General features: G+C 39.3%; 1 protein-coding gene and 1 long non-coding RNA gene across 5 annotated transcripts in view; one reads left to right on the top strand and one right to left on the bottom strand.

The window, feature by feature from the left end:
• The window catches only part of LOC111566280 (uncharacterized), a 113458-nt gene extending 107802 nt beyond the window's left edge, over window positions 1–5656 (top strand). The window contains exons 4-5 of one of the 2 annotated variants that reach the window (XR_004847078.2): window positions 1896–1977; window positions 5508–5656. This is a non-coding gene — a long non-coding RNA (uncharacterized LOC111566280). Of the gene's footprint in view, window positions 1–1895 lie in introns of both variants that reach the window. The other variant, XR_008600409.1, reaches the window with a different exon arrangement.
• The window catches only part of LOC111566279 (cadherin-18), a 225613-nt gene that overhangs the window by 43339 nt on the left and 163098 nt on the right, over window positions 1–19176 (bottom strand). For all 3 annotated transcript variants that reach the window (XM_055007187.1, XM_055007186.1, XM_023266799.3), the window contains exons 5-7: window positions 4544–4711; window positions 2677–2864; window positions 2034–2287 (exon numbers count right to left, since the gene is read on the bottom strand). In XM_055007187.1, the coding sequence (XP_054863162.1) occupies window positions 2034–2287; window positions 2677–2864; window positions 4544–4711 (610 nt within the window). The remainder of the gene's footprint in view (window positions 1–2033; window positions 2288–2676; window positions 2865–4543; window positions 4712–19176) is intronic.

Raw genomic sequence — 19176 nt, 5'->3', positions numbered from 1 at the left:
CACTATGAATGCTGCAGGATTTTCTTTCGAGGGGATGTGAAAGTGTTTAGGGCATGTAAAGCATCAGGAACAAACAAGAGGCTACCCAACAAAACAAAGTGCATCAACTTAACATTATGCTACAAAACCAACAGGTTACACTATATTATTTGAATTGTCACGTGGTGTAAAAAGATACAAAACATCAGCTCCTGCTTAGGCTGTTGTTTGTGTGACATGTACATATGGATGCACATGTCAATAAACTGAAATGTCAACTTAATATTCTGAAAAATGCAACTGAAGAGATCAAAGATACTAGAACGTTCACAACAAGAGCGTGCTCAGACTTGCTAATTGTATTTCTTCTGATCTCTCACATATCTTAAACGAAAACTTCTGCCCTCAATTTGAATGTATTAGATTGAATAAATCCAGTCTAGTCTGCTGCTTAATCAGGATCAGTCTGTGCCAAATGACATTTGAACTCTGAATATGTTGTGTTTGTACGTTTGTTAACCCTCTGAACCTCGCTGGATTTCAGAGCAATGCTATCTTTAACAATAAATAAATTTTAAAAAATCACTAAATTACACTGCCAGAAACTGTAAAAGCAGAACTGTCAGATTTTCTACCTTCTGAAATCATCTGACACGGCGTCATGTTGGAAAACTAATCACTTTATTCTATATATCCTCATTAAACCCCTTGCAGGAACCTGCTTCTGTAGAAGTCCAAAAATAATGTGCTTCTCATGGCAACAAAGGAACCATGTTTGACTCCGCAACAACAAACAGTCTCAGATATTTCTGGCTGGACTAGGATTAACTGCAGGCTGTGTTTACAGCGAGCGGACCGGAGATAAATAAGGAAACAAATAAAACATGTAAATAGTAAGATACAGTGGGAACTTATCTTCATGTTTTGTTTGTTTTTATGATTTATGGCATTATAATGTGATTCAGAGGATATTTTTGCATTGTTTTTACTTCTAGTCATGGCTGTGCTGTTTCCATCGAGGTGCAGAATTTTATATTGCAGCAAAAAATGACTCCTGGTATTTGTATGATGGATAATATGTAAATTCTTTTAGTTACGCCTTAAGGATCCAAAATTAATTTCAATGTATGTTGACCTTGCACTGCATAGTATCATAAACTACCATTCAAAAGTTTGGGGTCATTTAGAAATCTTCTTATTAAATGAAAGCATTTTTTTTCAGTGACGATAACATTAAATTAATCAGAAATATAGTCTAGACACTGTTAATGTGGTAAATGACTATTCTAGCTGGACATTTTTAATGGAATATCTCCATAGGGGTACAGAGGAACATTTCCAGCAACCATCACTCCTGTGTTCTAATGCTACATTGTGTTAGCTAATGGTGTTGAAAGGCTCATTGATGATTAGAAAACCCTTGTGCAATTATGTTAGTACATGAATAAAAGTGTGAGTTTTCATAGAAAACATGAAATTGTCCAGATAACCCCAAACTTTTCAACGGTACTGTATAAGACATGCAAATGTGTAGCAGAAAAAAGTAGTTTGCTTGAACCTCAGTGTACAAAACAAACCTCCTTATACTTGTAGGTGCAGTAGAACTCGCTGGTAGACCAGAATGCCACAAATAAATAAATAATAACCCCAGATGAATAAATTAGAAAGTAACTCTTGCATGGCAAACACATGTTTTATCAGCCGGGCTCATCCAAACAGACATGGTCACCAGGCATTTTAGACATTTTTTGAAACCCAACTGGCAAGAATTGGTGTGTTTCTAAAAAAAAAAAAATACATTGTTGGAAGCCAGTTAGTTGACAAGAGTTTCACTGGCTGCCTTTCAGCTGAAAGAGCCTCAAAATAAGCCTCACAACATTAACAACCTCCTCTTTCTCCTTCTGTTTCTTTTGCAGGACTATTTAATAGCAAGAAAACTACAGATTTCCAACTCTACCCAACGCTGCACACCAGTTGCAGGACAATCTGCCTACAGAGGTGCTCTTCATAATCATTTCTGCAGATTTTGAATGCAAACAGATAAATTATCCTACCTGACGGGACTGTTCCTGCTGTCTGGATCTCGAGCCGTTACCATGCCCACCTCCGTGCCACTCGGCACGTTCTCATAAACATCCATGATATAATAATCCATAGAAAAGATGGGGGCTTCGTCCACGTCCCCGACTGTGATTTTAAGGGTGGCAGTGTCTTTGAAAGAACCCAGGTAGGAAAAACGAGGATCCACGTGAGTGTTAGTGCCCTCGATGTGGAGCGTGTAGGTCTTCTTCCTCTCGTAATTCAGAGGCTGTTGGGTGGAAAAAGGCACCGTAAGATTAGAAAACACACAGTGCAAAGTAGTCGCACCGACAAAAGCGAATGTTAAACAAATGCACTTATTTGCTATAAGGGGCCCGAACACAGTTGTAATTACTTTGCGGTACCATCAGTGTCAGACAAATTATCGCTGCTTCTTTAAAGTGTATTACTTCCTTGAATATCTATCACTCTCTACAGAAGGGGGTCATTTGTCATAGGCCCTGTATGCTGGGGGAATATGAGGAGTTTATCACTGAAACATTGGTCCACAGCACCGCTAGAGGTCAAAATCTATACGCATCTTCAAGTCTGTACCCAAAAAACACATTATTGATGCCATTTGCTTCAAAAGAAGTGCTGAAGCGGGGATGTGCTTACCTTTTTGAGGCTGATGATTCCCTCTCTCGTGTCTCTGTCCGTGGATATGGAAAACATGTTGGCCCCCTCCGAGTTAATGATGCTGTACTTGATATCTGCATTGACGCCAAGGTCCTCATCGTTGGCTTTGATCTTCCCGACTGGCTTCCCCACTTGAGCTGATTCAGGGACGTACAGCTGGTAATTTTCTGTGAACATCGGATGTGTACCCATTTAGATACAGTGGGGGGAAAAACAGTTTCAAACGCATTACCAACCTCTCCCTGCCCCGCATCAACGTCCTCCCCGAAAAGGGCTTAGCTAAGCAATTTGATTCTGTCACCATTTTTTTTTTTTTTTGTTCCTGAGGGAATGTCATTAAAAATACTCCGCAGTGCTTCAATTGACATTAAATGCTAAACCGGCGCTGATGGTGCTGCAGTGGAGCAGATCAAACTCTGAGGCAGATGATTATTCAGAAAATGCTGATGGTTTTGGAGCACTTTTTCACTGCGGCGCAAATGAAAAACTCCCAAAGCCGAGGGGGAATTATACTTGATGAGGCACTTGCAAAGACAAAGAATCATAACTTTATCATTGCTTAAATTTATCATTAAAATGGAGAAAACTCCAATGGCAGAACAGCGGGCTGTAATGAATGCTCATCCAATCTAGCTAGTTTGGAAAAATTTAACTGTAATATTACAATACTGAGGCACAAAATAAGCATAACACATCATAGAGAGAAGCGCTAAATAGATCTACAATATGAGGGGAAGTGTTAAGTCCATTAGAATTAAACACTAATGCTAAAATATTTATTCAGGTACAATAAAGAGAATATGCTGTAAAGGATAATAGTCCTGACTTTCATGTGCAAACATATGAGGACTTTTAGTCTGTTGAGTGAATGATTTCAAAAATACGTGCTTTCTTTCCATTTCCAAAATGAAACTACAGCACATAATTCTTCTTACAAATACCTTTTAGCTAGTATAACTGCCTAAAGCATCCGCCACGGAGGTCCTCTGCTTAAGGTTGAAAATATCTGAGAGCACCCAGCTTGGCCATGTAGCGCCACAGAAGCTTATGTATTCAGGTTAGCAGAGGAAACGCATTAACATCGCCATTGGTAATTTAGCTACTTTAGCCTCCTGGCTAATTAACTATAAAAGACGCCAAAAGGCAGTAATTTCCCGAGGACAAAGAGTTAGACACTACTGACAAATACAGTGTGTGATCCTCCAGGTTTCTGCATTTTATTCCAACATTTACCTCCATCTATTTTTAGATGGGTCTAATTTTTCAACCTCATCTTTATTAAGTTACTAGGGACCAATCGGGATGTTTTTTTCAGGGCTGATACTGACTACTGGTGTCAAGAAAGGCTGATGACTGATATTTAGAACTGATATACATTAAATGGTGTATATTAACAGCATGCAATAGCAGGGAAACTTAAATTATTAACTAGGCTTCTTCAAAAACAAGGTTGTTACTGAACATGTACACTAGCAATAGGAGCAATTTTGCTGTTGACTGTGAGATCTAGTTGAAACTGAACTTTTTTCCTGCAGTTATGACTACTGATTATTTCTGATTTGTTAATATTACACTAATTTATCACATTTATTGCCCACTAAGGCCCATAATTTAAAGCATTATTAATTATTGTTTTCCACATGAAGTTTCAGGGTAATCTGTAGTTGTCTCTTAACTTCGCAGCTAGCTGCTAGCCTAGCCCTAGCTGATTACAGTCGATAATTAGTTGATCCCTACATTTGACCATTGTTTCTTGCAGATGGTTCAACACAATTAACTTTGAAATGTGCCATTTGTGAAGCGACTGCAGATATTCTGGTCATCCTTAGATGCATTCCATACGTACTCTGGGGAAACGTGGGCGGGTTGTCGTTGACGTCTGTCAGCGTGATGTTGATGGTGGTGGAACCAGAGAGGCCTCCAACCTGGCCTGCCATGTCTTTGGCTTGGATAACAACAGTGTAGTGTTCTCTGGCTTCCCGGTCCATGTTGGCTAAGGCAGTCCTGATGATTCCTGCAAGGTTGGAAGAAGAAAACAAATGATCCGTTAGTGGTTATTAGCAATGAAGACAATACGTGTCGCTTTGAGAATAGACACAAGAAACAGGAAAAATTAAGAGAAATCATGCTGCGGATATAGACTAAGACATGAAAAGAGATTATTGTTACTGTCCTAATATTTTTCCCCTTTCAAAACCTTTTTTCACTTAGACTACTCACATAGCACCCTGTCAATCTTTCCTTTAAAGACTAACACCATAAAACTGCTTCTTTCATCTTTGATTCTCTCGGTCTCTCATTGTCAAGGTTAGACTTTCCTCACTTTTCATTAGATTTAAAATGACTATGCAACCTTGGATCAGGGCAAAATGTAACTTTCTAAGGCACCCACTCCGTCACATTTATTACTACAACAACACAGCAAACACAGCCATGAACTTTCACAATGCTAACTCAGTGATATATGACTGCACCTCTGCCCACTACAGAGAAACTGTGCACAGGTAAATTGCAGCGCAGTAGCAAGCTAAAAAGACAGAAGCAGTACTGGGTTCCCTTGTTGCTGGGCAGCAGGAAATATATTGAATGTAATACGTTCATATCTTGCACATATATTTGTCTGTGTGTGTTTGTGTGTGGCCATGACGTGTTTGTTGGTCTATATTAGTTTTCTGTGTGGGTCTATATCTGTGCCAGAGGGTTAATTCGCCATCTTAGCTCCCGAAACCACATCACCACACAGAGCCTGATTTAATATGTTCTACCTGTTACATCAGTGTTTGTTGTAAATTGTGCCTTTTTTCCCCCAGAGCCAAGACCCTCTGGCAACCGTTGAACTTGTGTTCCTGTGAACTTGTGAACCCTGCAATAATACACAATGGTTGTCCGGGAGCAGTGAGACCTAAGAGTCGATGGCATGGTGTTGATCATGGGGTGAAATAAACTTTGTTGTTGTCGACTCCTGCTGTGAGTGGAAATCACAACAAGGAACATTTGATAAGATGAATCGAGGCTTCGCCGAGGCCTGGCGAACATAGAGGTCATTGTTTTCTGAAATGGTTTCGGTTTCATAATACATAGTTAAATCACATTATGCTACTTGGTTTTGTCAGGTGTACTCCCCCAGTCGTGTACCTAAAAATATGACACTCCTGTACAACTGCACTGGATTCTGAAACATGTTTTCTGCTGGATTATTTTAATCTGTGACATATCAGATCTAAATTTCTAATGAACATATAGTGAATCACAAAATAAGCTGGAATTAACATCATCAAACAGTTTTCCAAAAGAATGGGTAGAGCAAAGCTCTACCCAAACAGGGTTGATTGTCCCACTCTTGCTGCTGATAACCTGCAAGATGGATCCAAGAAAATGCATTAGCCTTTTGCAGAAACACAGCTAATGCACGTTTGTTTTCTATTACAAGTCTTATAGGTACAAGTGTAGAGTAACAAGGCTAGCTTTCTGACTGTTTCTTTAAAATTTAAAATCACATTAAAAAATTATAACATTGCATTTCCATTATGAAGGTACTGTGGTGGTCATTTTATTCTGTTCTCAGTATACTCTCAGAATTGCTAAACTAGTTAGTTAGCTAACAAGCCCCCAAATGGATGAAAAAATAGCTATAGTGTGTTTAATACAAATGTAGGCTGTAGTATTTTATGGTTAAATCTAAAATATGCTAAGAGACGTGCAAATATTGGGACACATCCAGTGAAATAATCTAATTGAGCAGATTCTCACCTGAAATGTGATAAAATAAAAACACCTGCAACTCTTCAAGAATGAAACAATCTATGCTAAAATTGACAATCCTACTGTCATGCTTATGGTCCTATGGTCAGCTTGTGTTTGAAGAAAATCTATTTAGGCTCTAAACTATTAAAACTACAAAGAGTATTGAGGGGTCAAATGAGGTTGCAGCCCACTGGATCTGAGCTCTCCCACTCCTGGCATCCAAATCTCACCCTGCCAGAGCTCATCTTCTTCAGCATCACAACATTAAACTCGCATACAAATCTGCTCCCAGACTCCGTCTAACACCGAATGAACAAATGCAAAATGTCAGCTTCTTTTCCTGGATTTTATTAAACAGCTGTAGCATCACACAGCAGGCGGATCGATATCGTCTCATCCCGAGGGGCTTTGTGCAATTTATCCACAGCAGCGGCAACTTTATTAATTATTTCAATCTTGTGACGAGTCACTGTGATCTTACGAAGCCTTATTAACCTAAATAATTTCCTGCACAGAAAACAGCTGAGCTACAGTGAAATCAGGATGAATGCAGAGCTGCTGCTTACATCCTTATTTTCCGATTCCTCTGCAGAATCACAATTTTATTTTGAAGGATTATCAAGCGGTTTATTGGGGGGGGGGGTTTGCAGTTTTTTGCTGTTTAAACACAATATTTGCAGTAGTGGCGTTACTGCAAGCAAAACTTAATTACTCACTGCGGTAATGAAAACTAACAGACAGTGGGCCTAATAATGAAAACACCATTTATTATCCTTAGCCTGTAAGTTACTATAGATGCATTAGTTAGATCAGTGCGACAGTATGTCTATTTTCATGTACAGAATGAATGTAAATGTTTCCCGAATTACACCAAACATTAATAATATTAATATTAATAAACGGGAAAAACTAGTCTGCTGCTGTAATTTATCATTGTTTATAGGCCGACTTATTGCCGGTTTTTCCTCACAGAGGTGAACTTTATACCATTTAAATTCATTTAAACGATCTCTTCACCCAAATGACCAAAAATGAAAAGTAAATGCACGAATTAAACAAAACAAACATGCCAGGTGGTGTCTGACCATTAAGATGGTTAGATTTAATTTGCAACATCTGACTCTCAAATGCCACCAAAACAATGCAAGTGAACAGAAGTTAGCTGTTACATTAATGACTCACATGCAGGATATTCAGCTACAACATATTATCCCAAAAACAGAGCTGCTGTTAGTCTAGACTGTGGAATTCACATCCACAGAACACCATATGTCCAGCTTTTAGTGGAAACACTTCTACTGATGAAATCGTCCATTTTTGTGTCGTCTGCAGAGTGGCATGTGAGCTCCAACCTCGCTGGACAAGAGCTCCCTCTTTTCACAAATCTCAATTTAACCCCTGAATGAATCCACATTTAGTAAAAATGTGTCTGAAGGACTTTGTTAGCCGTTGATGCAGGTGATTGACCAAGTAAATTTTCACTTATACCAGTTACTCTGTTAAGACTCTAAGTGTAGCAGCTTGAATTTCACAAAAATTTAAGAGTGAATAAATCCAGTTTTGTGATTTTCTATATTCCTCAGGAGAGGCGGCTACAGCAGTCTTGTACAGTGGGTCGTTTTCCTCTCTCTTTTTCTCCAGGACTCCATAGACAGAAACTAATCCACTCGCCTCAGGCTGAATAATCATTAAAAGTCGGTCAAGGAGCAAAGCAGCCAACAGTATTAAGATCCAAGGGATCTTAGGTTACACATCATCTGTCACACGGAGCAGCAGGAGGTCCGACAGACTGCAAGCGAAACTGGAATCATCAGCAGTAAATCAACAGAAATGGCAAAAAAAAGACAGCAGATAGCTTGACAGTGTGCAATGGAACTGTAGTATCCAAAAGTCAATGAGAAGTGATGGAGAATGATTAGCCACAACATTAAAACCACTGACAGGTGAAGTGTGTAAGACTGATTGCTGTATTACAGTGCAAGATTCTGCAGGCGATAGTGAAGGTTTGTCAGACCATTCTGTAGTACAGAATGGTCTGACAAACCACACTGTCTTGTTAGTATTTCTTTAAACAGATCTCAAAATTAATATCCAAATACTACCGTCGGGACCAGATATTCGGATATTCGGGTCCAGCCCTAGTTCTAATGACACATTGTGTTAGCTAATGCTGTTGAAAAACTACTTGATGATTAGAAAACCCCTGTTGCAGTTACGTCACAACAAGAATAACAGTGTGAATTTTCATGGAAAACATGAAATTGTCTGGATGACCCCAAACTTTTGAACGGTGGTGTACCTCAAACACCTAAACATTGTTCTTGACCCCACTGAGGCAACTCCACTCTCAGACGGCCTACCCAAGAAGGACGACAGCACCCACAACACCACAAAAACTGCTCAGGACCAGCTACAGGAACACAACCAAGAGCTCGAGGTGTCGATGTGGCCTCCAAGCTCTCTAGATCCAATCGATGCACCAGAGCAAGTCCAAATCACCCTAAGAATCCAACTAACTACTGTGTCCATGCACCAATTGGTCAGCGCTGTTTTGGCGGCAAAAAATTAGGTTGTTGTTGATCAATGCAAGTTTTATGCTTAGTTTAGGAGTTGGCGTTTGCTTGAAATTGCATTCAGCATTTGACCTAATATCAGATGATTTTGTAATCTCAGTGTAACCTTTAAAAATCTAAACTAGACGGCGTTGAGGGGAGTTTCTGTGAATGATCTGTGAATGGAATGTACTGCTGCATCTGCAGTGGTATGAATAAACTCCAAAGCCATTGATTCCTCCTGTTCATGTTTCTCCCGTGTCTCATGCTTCTAGACTTTTTCAATAAAAAGGACAGGATCGCTTAGCTGCTCTTAAAGGAAGATTTCTTTGGATGTAAAGTGTCACAGCATACGGTGTGTCCTCCGTTTGCACTTCAAGGCCACATAGAGAAACCACATGTAGAATAAAACTAGATTTAGATAGTTTTTCTTTTTCCTCTTTGGTACTTCCAACCATACTGCAGTGGCTCAGTGTGATAGTGCCTATAGCCTCTGTGGTGTTATTCTGTGTGTATTAGTTCTGCCCGCAAAAGAACAACCGTTAAATGGGGCAGCAAGGCAAGGCAGGCTTTATTTCAAGGGATATCAAAGCAAATAAATTTACTCTGGCTCCCAGGTAGGCTCCTCTCTGACACAATATGAAAATGTTTTTGTAAAAGCAACATTTGCACAGTTCCCTTTGCACATTCCATTTAATTGTCCGACATTAGAATCACTCCTTAATTTAAAAGCAATAATAGCGGCTCTATATCTTAACGCTAGTTCTAGCTGAATGATTACCCTAATTAAATCTCAGTCGACTGACTGGTGAGTTGGCAGTGAATTATAGTTTGGTACATTTTGTCTTTGAAAGGCAAAGCAGACAGTGACAGACTGTGCTCTGTTTGAATTCTGGCTGAGTTGACAGGACATATTAACTTCATGCTACCCTCCCTGTTGGACATGCCAGAACTATGAGTAAAATGCACACGAATGATGAAAACCGCCGTTTAAATCGGGATGTCGTGCCAAGATGTCATTCTGCATCCACTGTATGAACAGTCACTTTCTTTAAATAGTAAATAAATAAACTATTCATTTAAATACACATAATTTCATCAGCTTTGTATTTGCGAAGCATTTAAAAAACAGCGTATATAAATAATCCAACATTAAGACTGACAGATTTCATATGGCGAAAACTATTATCAGACTTTGGGGGGAAAAAAACAAAAAATGTCTGTCTTTTAGGTTCCCGCAGAGGTTGAAAATGCTCTACATATTCAACTATTTTCTATTTTTCCAACAATCAGAAGACAAGTGTTCTATTTTTGTTGATGTTCTTTTCAAATGCCAGGTCTCAGCATGGATCTGCTGCTTTTCTTAGCTTCCAAACTAATCAAGCCGCCTGCAGCTATTTTGCCTGTAATGATGCAAGCTCTGCAAACTCTCTTGGAAGTCCTTTTGTTATTAACTGCAGTCTTAGCATTACTTAACCTGGGGTCCTTGAGACACACAGACCTTGGCAAGTGGCCATACTTTCCATTAAAACCACACCAAGACAGACGATTTGACCTTTCAAGTCTCTTATTACCCCTTTACTCGTGAAGGCGCATCGCTCCCAAGCAATATTTCAGGGCGGCGGCTTGAGGAACATTGAGCACACACTGAAAGTATGAGGTTGTTCTATTCTTCGGCTTTGGGAATTCCGCTGTTGTCCACAACAGGACAACCAGCTGTCAGTCATTTAACATCAAACAAATGAGAGGCCGCTGCAGAGGAATGTCAGCGTCGCTTTCACTGCAGCTACATTACAAACGTACAATCACAGAGCCACATTCATTCCTAAATGAAATCCTTTAACAATACAGAAACAGTCACTGGGGTATTATCTGGGAACTCAGAGTACCTGAAAGGCACGTCAGTGTTTTGACACAAAGATCGGACCCCTGAACTCCCTTTCCTGACCATTTCTGAGCTGTAATACCTCAGATAGTCTGTGCTAAATCTCTGCAGAGCTCGTCAGTTAATTTAGAAAATAATTGAGAAAGAGCTGACTTCCTTGAACCTGGGCCCATTTGACACAGCGAGGTGGTTAGCCTTTTCCTCAACCTCCCCAGTCTATTAGGGTTGATACCATCATACTATCCACCTCTTTGTCTGGCTGGAAACTTCTAAAGGAGGACAATCTCCTGGGTGAACAAAAAGGATTATAGGAGATTACTAAAGTGCTCTTCAATCTCCAGCTTCAGGAATCGTGGTTTTTTGGCTCAGCCGATACAGCGTTAGCCCTGTGTGTCTGCACTCTTAAAGCATTTCTGGAGAAAAGACAGATAACATCGGCGGCGAGAATAATCGTAGGAATCACAGCTACAAACATTTCTCTGTTTATACATTAGATGCTGTATCTGACTGAGTCTGCATCATGAATGATTTATAAAGTGACAGCTCTTTCCTTGAGCTAACCAGAGGTAAGACTTAATCCATTAACTGCAAAAAAGAAAAAAAAACAAAAACGTCTTGATCTGTGTCAGCTCCTTCAATAAACTCGAACACTCACAAATCCCAGATCAGCAGAGAAATTAGCCTATTTAGGATGCAGAGGGGACTCGGGGCTTCTGTCGCATGTGTGTGTGGGCAAGTGCAGATGTGAGGTGGGGTTGAGGGGCATTCGAGTGAAACTCGAGAGGAACAGCCTTGATATCTCTGCGGGTTAGTGACAGATGCACAGTAGTGATGGAAGAGACAGGAGTTAAGGCCCAACTATAAAACGGATAAATGCAGCCACCATCTCCAATGTGCTTTTGCTGAGATGTAGAAAACTTCTGATTAAATTTGCTGGCTTGCAGTTTCGGGATTTGCAAACCATGTAATCAAGCACATCCATCCATCCATTATCTATACACCGCTTAATCCTCACTAGGGTCATGGGGGGGGCTGGAGTCTATCCCAGCTGACTCAGGTGAAGGCAGGGGACACCCTGGACAGGTCACCAGTCTGTCACAGGGCTACATACAGAGACAAACAATCACTCTCACATTCACACCTACGGGCAATTTAGAATGATCAATTAACCTCAGCATATTTTTGGACTGTGGGAGGAAGCCGGAGTACCCGGAGAAAACCCACGCATGTACAGGGAGAACATGCAAACTCCATGCAGAAAGATCCCGGGAAAACCGGGACACGAACCAGGGACCTTCTTGCTGCAAGGTGAAAGTGCTAACCACTACGCCACTGTGCAGCCCCATCAAGCACATCCATTGCAGTGAATGTTCTTAAGGCAGTTTGCATGTCACTAAGCTCGCCATATCACACTAGTTATAAACTGTAAAAGCGCTATGACCAAAAGTGACAGAGCTTTCCCCATAAAAAAATCTACAAAATGCACATCCATGAAACATAGAAGTTTATTCTGTCTGTCTATTTCTCTGTTGTCCTTGTGTTTCTGCTCTTTTTTGACCAAAATCCCCAGAAAAGTCACAACATAAGCAGCAGGTAGGGGTTTCAGAGTCCTTCTGAAAGGCTATTTTGGGGATGTGTGACTGTTATTGGAAAGTCTTGACTGTACACTTTGAAAAAGTTTAAAGGAATAATTTGAGATTGTGAGAAATAGTACACAAAGAATGCAAAGGCCAAAAATAAGGGCAGGTCTGCTGCTGCTACTGCTGCTGCTGCAGCTCAAAGGCAAAATCCACTTAGCAGCATCTCTGAAGTCTTATAACATGTTATGACATTCTTCAGTGTTGTTGTTGCCGTGAGGTTGCCAGGCAACAAGTAGAGATTGCAGAAAACCTACCTACAGCAGAAAGTAATCATGTAAAAGCGAGCTTTAATGGTGCTGGTATGCATTTTGCATTCACATTGGCAGCAGCACAAGCTAGCTTAAGCTAACCCAATATTTGCCTGGCTCTGGCTTCATACTTAGCATCTTCACTCATTTACAAAAAATGTCAAAATGTTCCTTTAAATCTACTTGTTTATGGGTAATGAATATTGAGACTGCTGAAATTTGGACTTGCTTCATAATTGCTGCTTCCACATGAAATAATTGAAAGTATGGATAAAGGATGCAATTATTATTTTTTAAAACTTCTTAGCCGATAATCAGCAGTGTTATTGACCTATAATTAACTTACCAGGCAACTGACTTTGGGAAACTCTGTTCTAGTATTTAAAGGACAGTTTTGGTAAAGTGAGCACTGGCATGAAGTCACTGACTGCAATTGAAGTCTCTGTCATGGTGGCCCATTACTAGCTAAACACCACAATGCTCTCTGCTTCCCAGTACAAAGCCACACATAGTTTCAAGTTCAGCGTTAAACAGAGTCTTCACCTGGTGGTGTAACCTGGTACTACAACTACAGTACCTCTGAAAAGTTTTGACCCTCCATGGAAGTTTTCCTCTTTTATTGCTTTTCAACATTGACCCCTGGTCAATTTAAATTGGCTTTCTTGACAAGAATTACAAAAACGGACTCTTTCAAAGTAAACTTCTTCTAAGTAATGTCACTTAATTAAAAACAGCATTTGATAAATGCACCTTTGACTACAATTTCAGCATTCAGGCTGTGTGGACAGGTCTCAATAAGCTTCACACATCTTGCAACTGCAATTTTACCCTATTCTTTGCAAAACTATTTACATGGGGTCCTCGACTTACGTCAGATTCATGTTCCTACGTCGCGATTTTTGCCGTAAGTTGGAACTCACATACATAAGTACCATTTTATTATCTCTAATTTCACTTCCATGGAGATGGCTTTCCTTTTCTTCGAAGCGCTGCCATCAGAAGAGTCTGACTTACGCTTGGAAGCCATAATGAAGGGCAAAAAAACAACACAAACGAAAGAAAGTAGCACAATCCAATGTGGTGTAAACCGGCAAATGTAAACAAAGCCGCCTTCCTCGTCTAGCGCCGCGTGACGATGTATTCATCCGCTCCGTTCGCTAACTAAATTTGTCTTAATGTCGCAAATGCTGTATGTCAGAATGATGGAAGAAGACTTTCTTAATAAATTTATGGGATATTTTATGGGAGATGATGACATAACTACGAAACGTTGTAGGTTGAGGACGTCATAAACCGAGGACCTGGTGTAATCTCTGTCAGATTCCCCCATACAATGCTGAATTCACTCCCGGGCCTGCAGCTGAGAAGCATGATGCTGCCACCACCATGCCTCACATTATGATGCTGCCACCACCATGCTTGGCAATGGGGTTGGTGTATTTGTGATTTTATGTCGTGTTTGGTATCCGCCAAACATATTATCTAATCTGATGGCCACAAAGCTGAAATTTGGTCTCATTAGACCAAAAAACCGTCATTTAGTTGACTTCAGAGTTTCTAACATGCCTTCTGGTGAACTGTAATCAAGATTTCATTTTTTTTTCACAAGTGGCTTCCTACACAGGCACTTGTGTTGAATTAGGTGAGTCACTTAAAGAGGGTGAATACTTTTTTACGTATTATATTTTTGATTAATTGAAAATACTATGTAGAAAACAGTTTTCACTGTGATGTGAAAGTCTTTTTATGTAAATTCTTGTCAAAAAAGTCAAATTATAGTGACCATGACTTGTTGAAAAGCAATAACGGGGAAATTTCCAATGGGAGGGCTTGATTATTTTTAATAGATAATGTAATCTTCAATACACTTTCTGACATGTATGTTTGGGTAATGTGTTTTTAATTAGGTAAATCATTAACAGAAGCAAATCAATTAACTAGTAATCTTTCCCCATCCCTCGTATTTATTTTGAAGTCTGCAGGTTTTCACTTCATCCATAAACAGATGATTCCCCTGATTAGCCTCTTCATTCTTTTTGGATGTGTGATTGTGCTTCACTAAGCAACAGTGAATAATCTCGACACAAATTACATCTCGCTGTGCCTTTCACAAAGCTGGGACACCTCTAATTTTGAAATGGCATAAATATTAAACTAATCACGAATGTACTTGCCTTGTTGAACCTGACATTCTACCGTTTTGTGCATTCTCGTTGTCTTCCAGGGTATAAATATTGTGTATAATTTCTGAGTAATGTGTTTGACAGTCATTTTTAATGACTCACTCATACAGGTTCTATTGATTATCTGTCCTTGCTGGAAACAGGATCATAAAATTACACTTGGCTTCTTTGTAAATAGCTATAAAATCATAACAGTTAATTCATTTTAATGTTTGCCAACACCTACTTTGGCACCTCCTCTTTGCTATTTTACCAAATTCATGATTTTGAATGAATTAAATCAGCAAGACTAGTCGCCTGCCACATTCACCATTGACTTTGGTTCTGTTATCCTTTGATCCCAAAGCTCTGAAAGACTTATTGAACACCATCCAGATGTCAGATCATAAACACATCATAACACATTGATCAACTGGAATGTTTTTATGATAGAGAGACACATTTCTCAAACCCCAGCATGACATGCACTGATAGAAAGAGCATATTTACATAACTTCAACATAGCTTTGAAGAAACTATTAATGGAAAAGAAACTTATGGCCATAGAAAATCTTTTTTGAAAGTGGAATAATTATTACAGAGTACAAAAGCTGCCACATTTGTTTTCTGCTGCCCACATTTTTCCCCTCGAGCCTTCCTTCAAAATCAGTTGCATCAGTCATGTTTATGTCTCGACAAAGTCTTTGTCATGCTCATTTAGTTCTTCAGCGAAATAAATCCCAAATTTATTCCTCTCCTTTAGAACGGTGCATAAAATCATCACAGACACATCAGTTACAATTTCACTATTGAGGATCTTTTTTTTTCCTGGTGATGAAAGTCATTCCAGTTAATTATTCAGTGAAGACGTGCGAATCATGCGCAGTTTAGTACAAAGCCATTAGCATCTGACATCTGACTTGGCGACTAACTTTGAAATGTAGAATATTTACTAGAATCGACTCGTGATGTGGTAAATGCAGAATAAACATGAGTGGATGTAAATGTGACTTAGTTAAATCTGTGAAAATAATAGAAAAGCTACGTTTGAATCTTTACATAACACATCCAGGTTTGAATTAATCTGCACGTGTTCAAAATAAAAGACATAATTATTTAAGTTAGTTATAGCAGGGTGAAGCATGAGTGCAGTGGGTTGATGTTGAGCCCTGTGCTTGCAAAAGTAGGTATGTTTAGAGTGATGCTTTACATATTGCTATGAAGTAACAACACCAGTCATTTCGGAAAGCCTTATTTCCAACACCATTAATGAGCTTTGCATGACTCTGATTTTGGCTTCTGGAACCCAAACACAATATCTAACCCTGTCTCCGCAAAATTACATTTCTATACAACTAAACTATATTTTTACTTAAGATTTGGGGGAAATGTATGTCACAAATACATTACCGTTCAAAAGTTTGGGGTCACCCAGACAATTTCATGTTTTCCATGAAAACTCACACTTTTATTCATGTGCTAACATAATTGCACAAAGGTTTTCTAATCATCAATTAGCCTTTCAACACCATTAGCTAACACAATGTAGCATTAGAACACAGGAGTGATGGTTTCTGGAAATGTTCCTCTGTACCTCTATGGAGATATTCCATTAAAAATCAGCTGTTTCCAGCTGGAACAGTCATTTATCACATTAACAATGTCTAGACTGGATTTCTGATTAATTTCATGTTATCGTCATTGAAAAAAATTGCTTTTCTTTCAAGAATAAGGACATTTCTAAGTGACCCCAAAGTTTTAAACGGTAGCATACGTTTCAGTCATGTCTTTGCCATTTATTTTATTGCTTTATTGTCGTTTCTTTTCAGGCAAACGTCTTATGAAAGGGTCTATTTTACCCCAAACAATGATATTTTCAATCTTGCCGAGTAATTTTAGTGCATAAGCTTACAAAAGCTTAATGCAAGTAGCTACGTTGTTGTGAAGGCATTAACCAGTGTCATTAGATTATCTTTATTGATCCCACAGTGAGGAAAGTTCACCGTTACAGCAGCTCAAAAAAACAGGAGTATAAGGGCAGTTTAAGATTATATTATATACACAGTACAAAAATTGCAGAGGAACATTATATACAAAAACAAATGTAACAAATTATTGAACATAAGATTACAGATCTCTCTAAACTATATAGTTTGGGTGCCTAAAGTTAGTGGAAAAAAAACTTTAACACTAAAAATGATGCTCTTATATGGGATGCAAAGCCCAGTCTCCAGAGTTATTCTTCAGAAAGCCTTTACTTCAAAGTCACCGGTGAGAAAATGTGTTTGTTTCAAAACAAAATGACATTTCTTTCAAGATGTAAATGAGAATGTAGTTTACTTGTATTGGAGCATAATTTTTACGCAGACAGGGTCGCAACATCACTGGCGCAAACACATATGAGGAATATTAAGTTTCTAACTATGTAATGGGGCTAAATGTGGCGTTAAAATCAAATTGCATGTACTGATAAACTAAATAGATCCCACTTCAAGTATGTAATAGGAAAATAATTTTAAAATGAAGCATGTTTTTGAGTGTAAAATAAACATTTTAAACTCAAAGTTAAGTAGATCACACACAGGTCCTTCTAGAAATGAAGTAGTTCATAGTCTTGCTAATCTTGCCTGATCTACATCACTTAATGCACAAGAAAATTCTTTTTTCTTAGTAGATAAAACAGTGCACTCAATTTAAGAGGATTATTTGATGCATTCACAATCTCAAATGCATAAATTAATCCTAAATTCAGTCATATACATCTACAGGATCAGCATTATGGGGTTTGTTTGCAGGTTTTGCTTTTGAAAAATCCCTGTGAAATGCAAATCTGCCAAAATGAAGTTATGATACTCATAATTTGTTGATTTCAAAGAAAATATTATGTTTGAAGATGATAAATTTTAGATCCAACAGGCGATTAGTACCATTACACTGGATACTGATGGCTAATTTTGATAGACGCTTTATTTTATTCATTTCTTCTTGTGTATAACTATGCTCTTTAGCTTTTTTATACTATCAGAATAGATAGAGGTTGGAAAATGAGAAACATATCTGAATGATTGCAGGCTTTATAAAGAATAAATGCTAAAAAATTTACTGCATCAAGGCAAATAATTATTCAGAAATGGAAAACAAACCCTAATTTAGCCATGGATTAACAGTATTTCAGATTACTGAACAGTACAAAGGTACTGTACCTCTGCAGCAGCATCTACAGGTGCTTCGGGGACATTAAGGTACAGTAATGTAATTTAATTTAACCGCCGCGAGACATTAAGAATACCGAGATATTCAGTAAACAATCCAGGAGATGAAACAACACTTCATTACTGCTTTGCCAAGGCTTATATGAGCAGTCTCAGGTTGAAAAGTGCATTATTGTGCACTGTAACCTTGGTTAATTTACCATTTAATACAATTTCCAAGCAGCCAGACGGGTTTAATTCGCTGGTACGTTTGAGCTTATCAAGGCCGCTAAGCCAGGACGGAAGAAGCAGGTAAAACTGTTCACGTTGTGTCTTGCTGCAGATTTAGGTCAAGTCTGAGACAATCCTTTGGGCATTCCCTCAATGCCATATGTGCAGGCCAAACGCTATCATTACCCTCTGTCCTTAAGCGATCTTTCCCTCCATACCTCATGGGTCTTGTAGAATCAGTCACTGCGGCATCAAGCGACCACGCCAAGGTCGAGGCGTATACACCAGTGTGTGTGTTTTGTAGACGTGTGTTCTTTTAATCCAGCTACTAATATGTGCATTTCCCACGGCGGCGTATCTGCAGCCTAAGCATAGTGGGAGCCAGGTACATGCAGCTCTGAGGAGGTGTGAGCAAGCTAATGCACTGCGAGACAGATGCAAGAGCAGCTTCATCTCCCCGGTGTGGCGCTTGAAAAAGTGGCAGCTCGCCAACACGAGCGCTTTAAGACCGAGCATATTAAAGATCACATGCAAGCGCGACTCCCTCCACATTTTCCCACCGACCGCTGGAGGTCCTTGTCCTAATTTGAGGGAGGAGGGTTGTTTGCCAGTGGCGAAAAACAACAGCTGACTTGTATAAATTAATGCGTGGGTGGAATAGTGCTGTGTAGAGAGTGCAGCTGGTTAGGCCTTCGATCACATCCCGACTTCCACTCCCCCCAACGCTGAATTACAATGCAGACAAGATGCCGAGTCAGCTCGAGCAAAACAAGCCATCTGACGTGTCCGAAAAACACACCCAACATCCTTGGAAACCACTGGAGAA

This window comes from Amphiprion ocellaris, chromosome 22 (assembly GCF_022539595.1).
Source record: "Amphiprion ocellaris isolate individual 3 ecotype Okinawa chromosome 22, ASM2253959v1, whole genome shotgun sequence".
NCBI lineage: Eukaryota > Metazoa > Chordata > Actinopteri > Pomacentridae > Amphiprion > Amphiprion ocellaris.
This window is presented reverse-complemented; position numbering and strand designations above follow the sequence as displayed.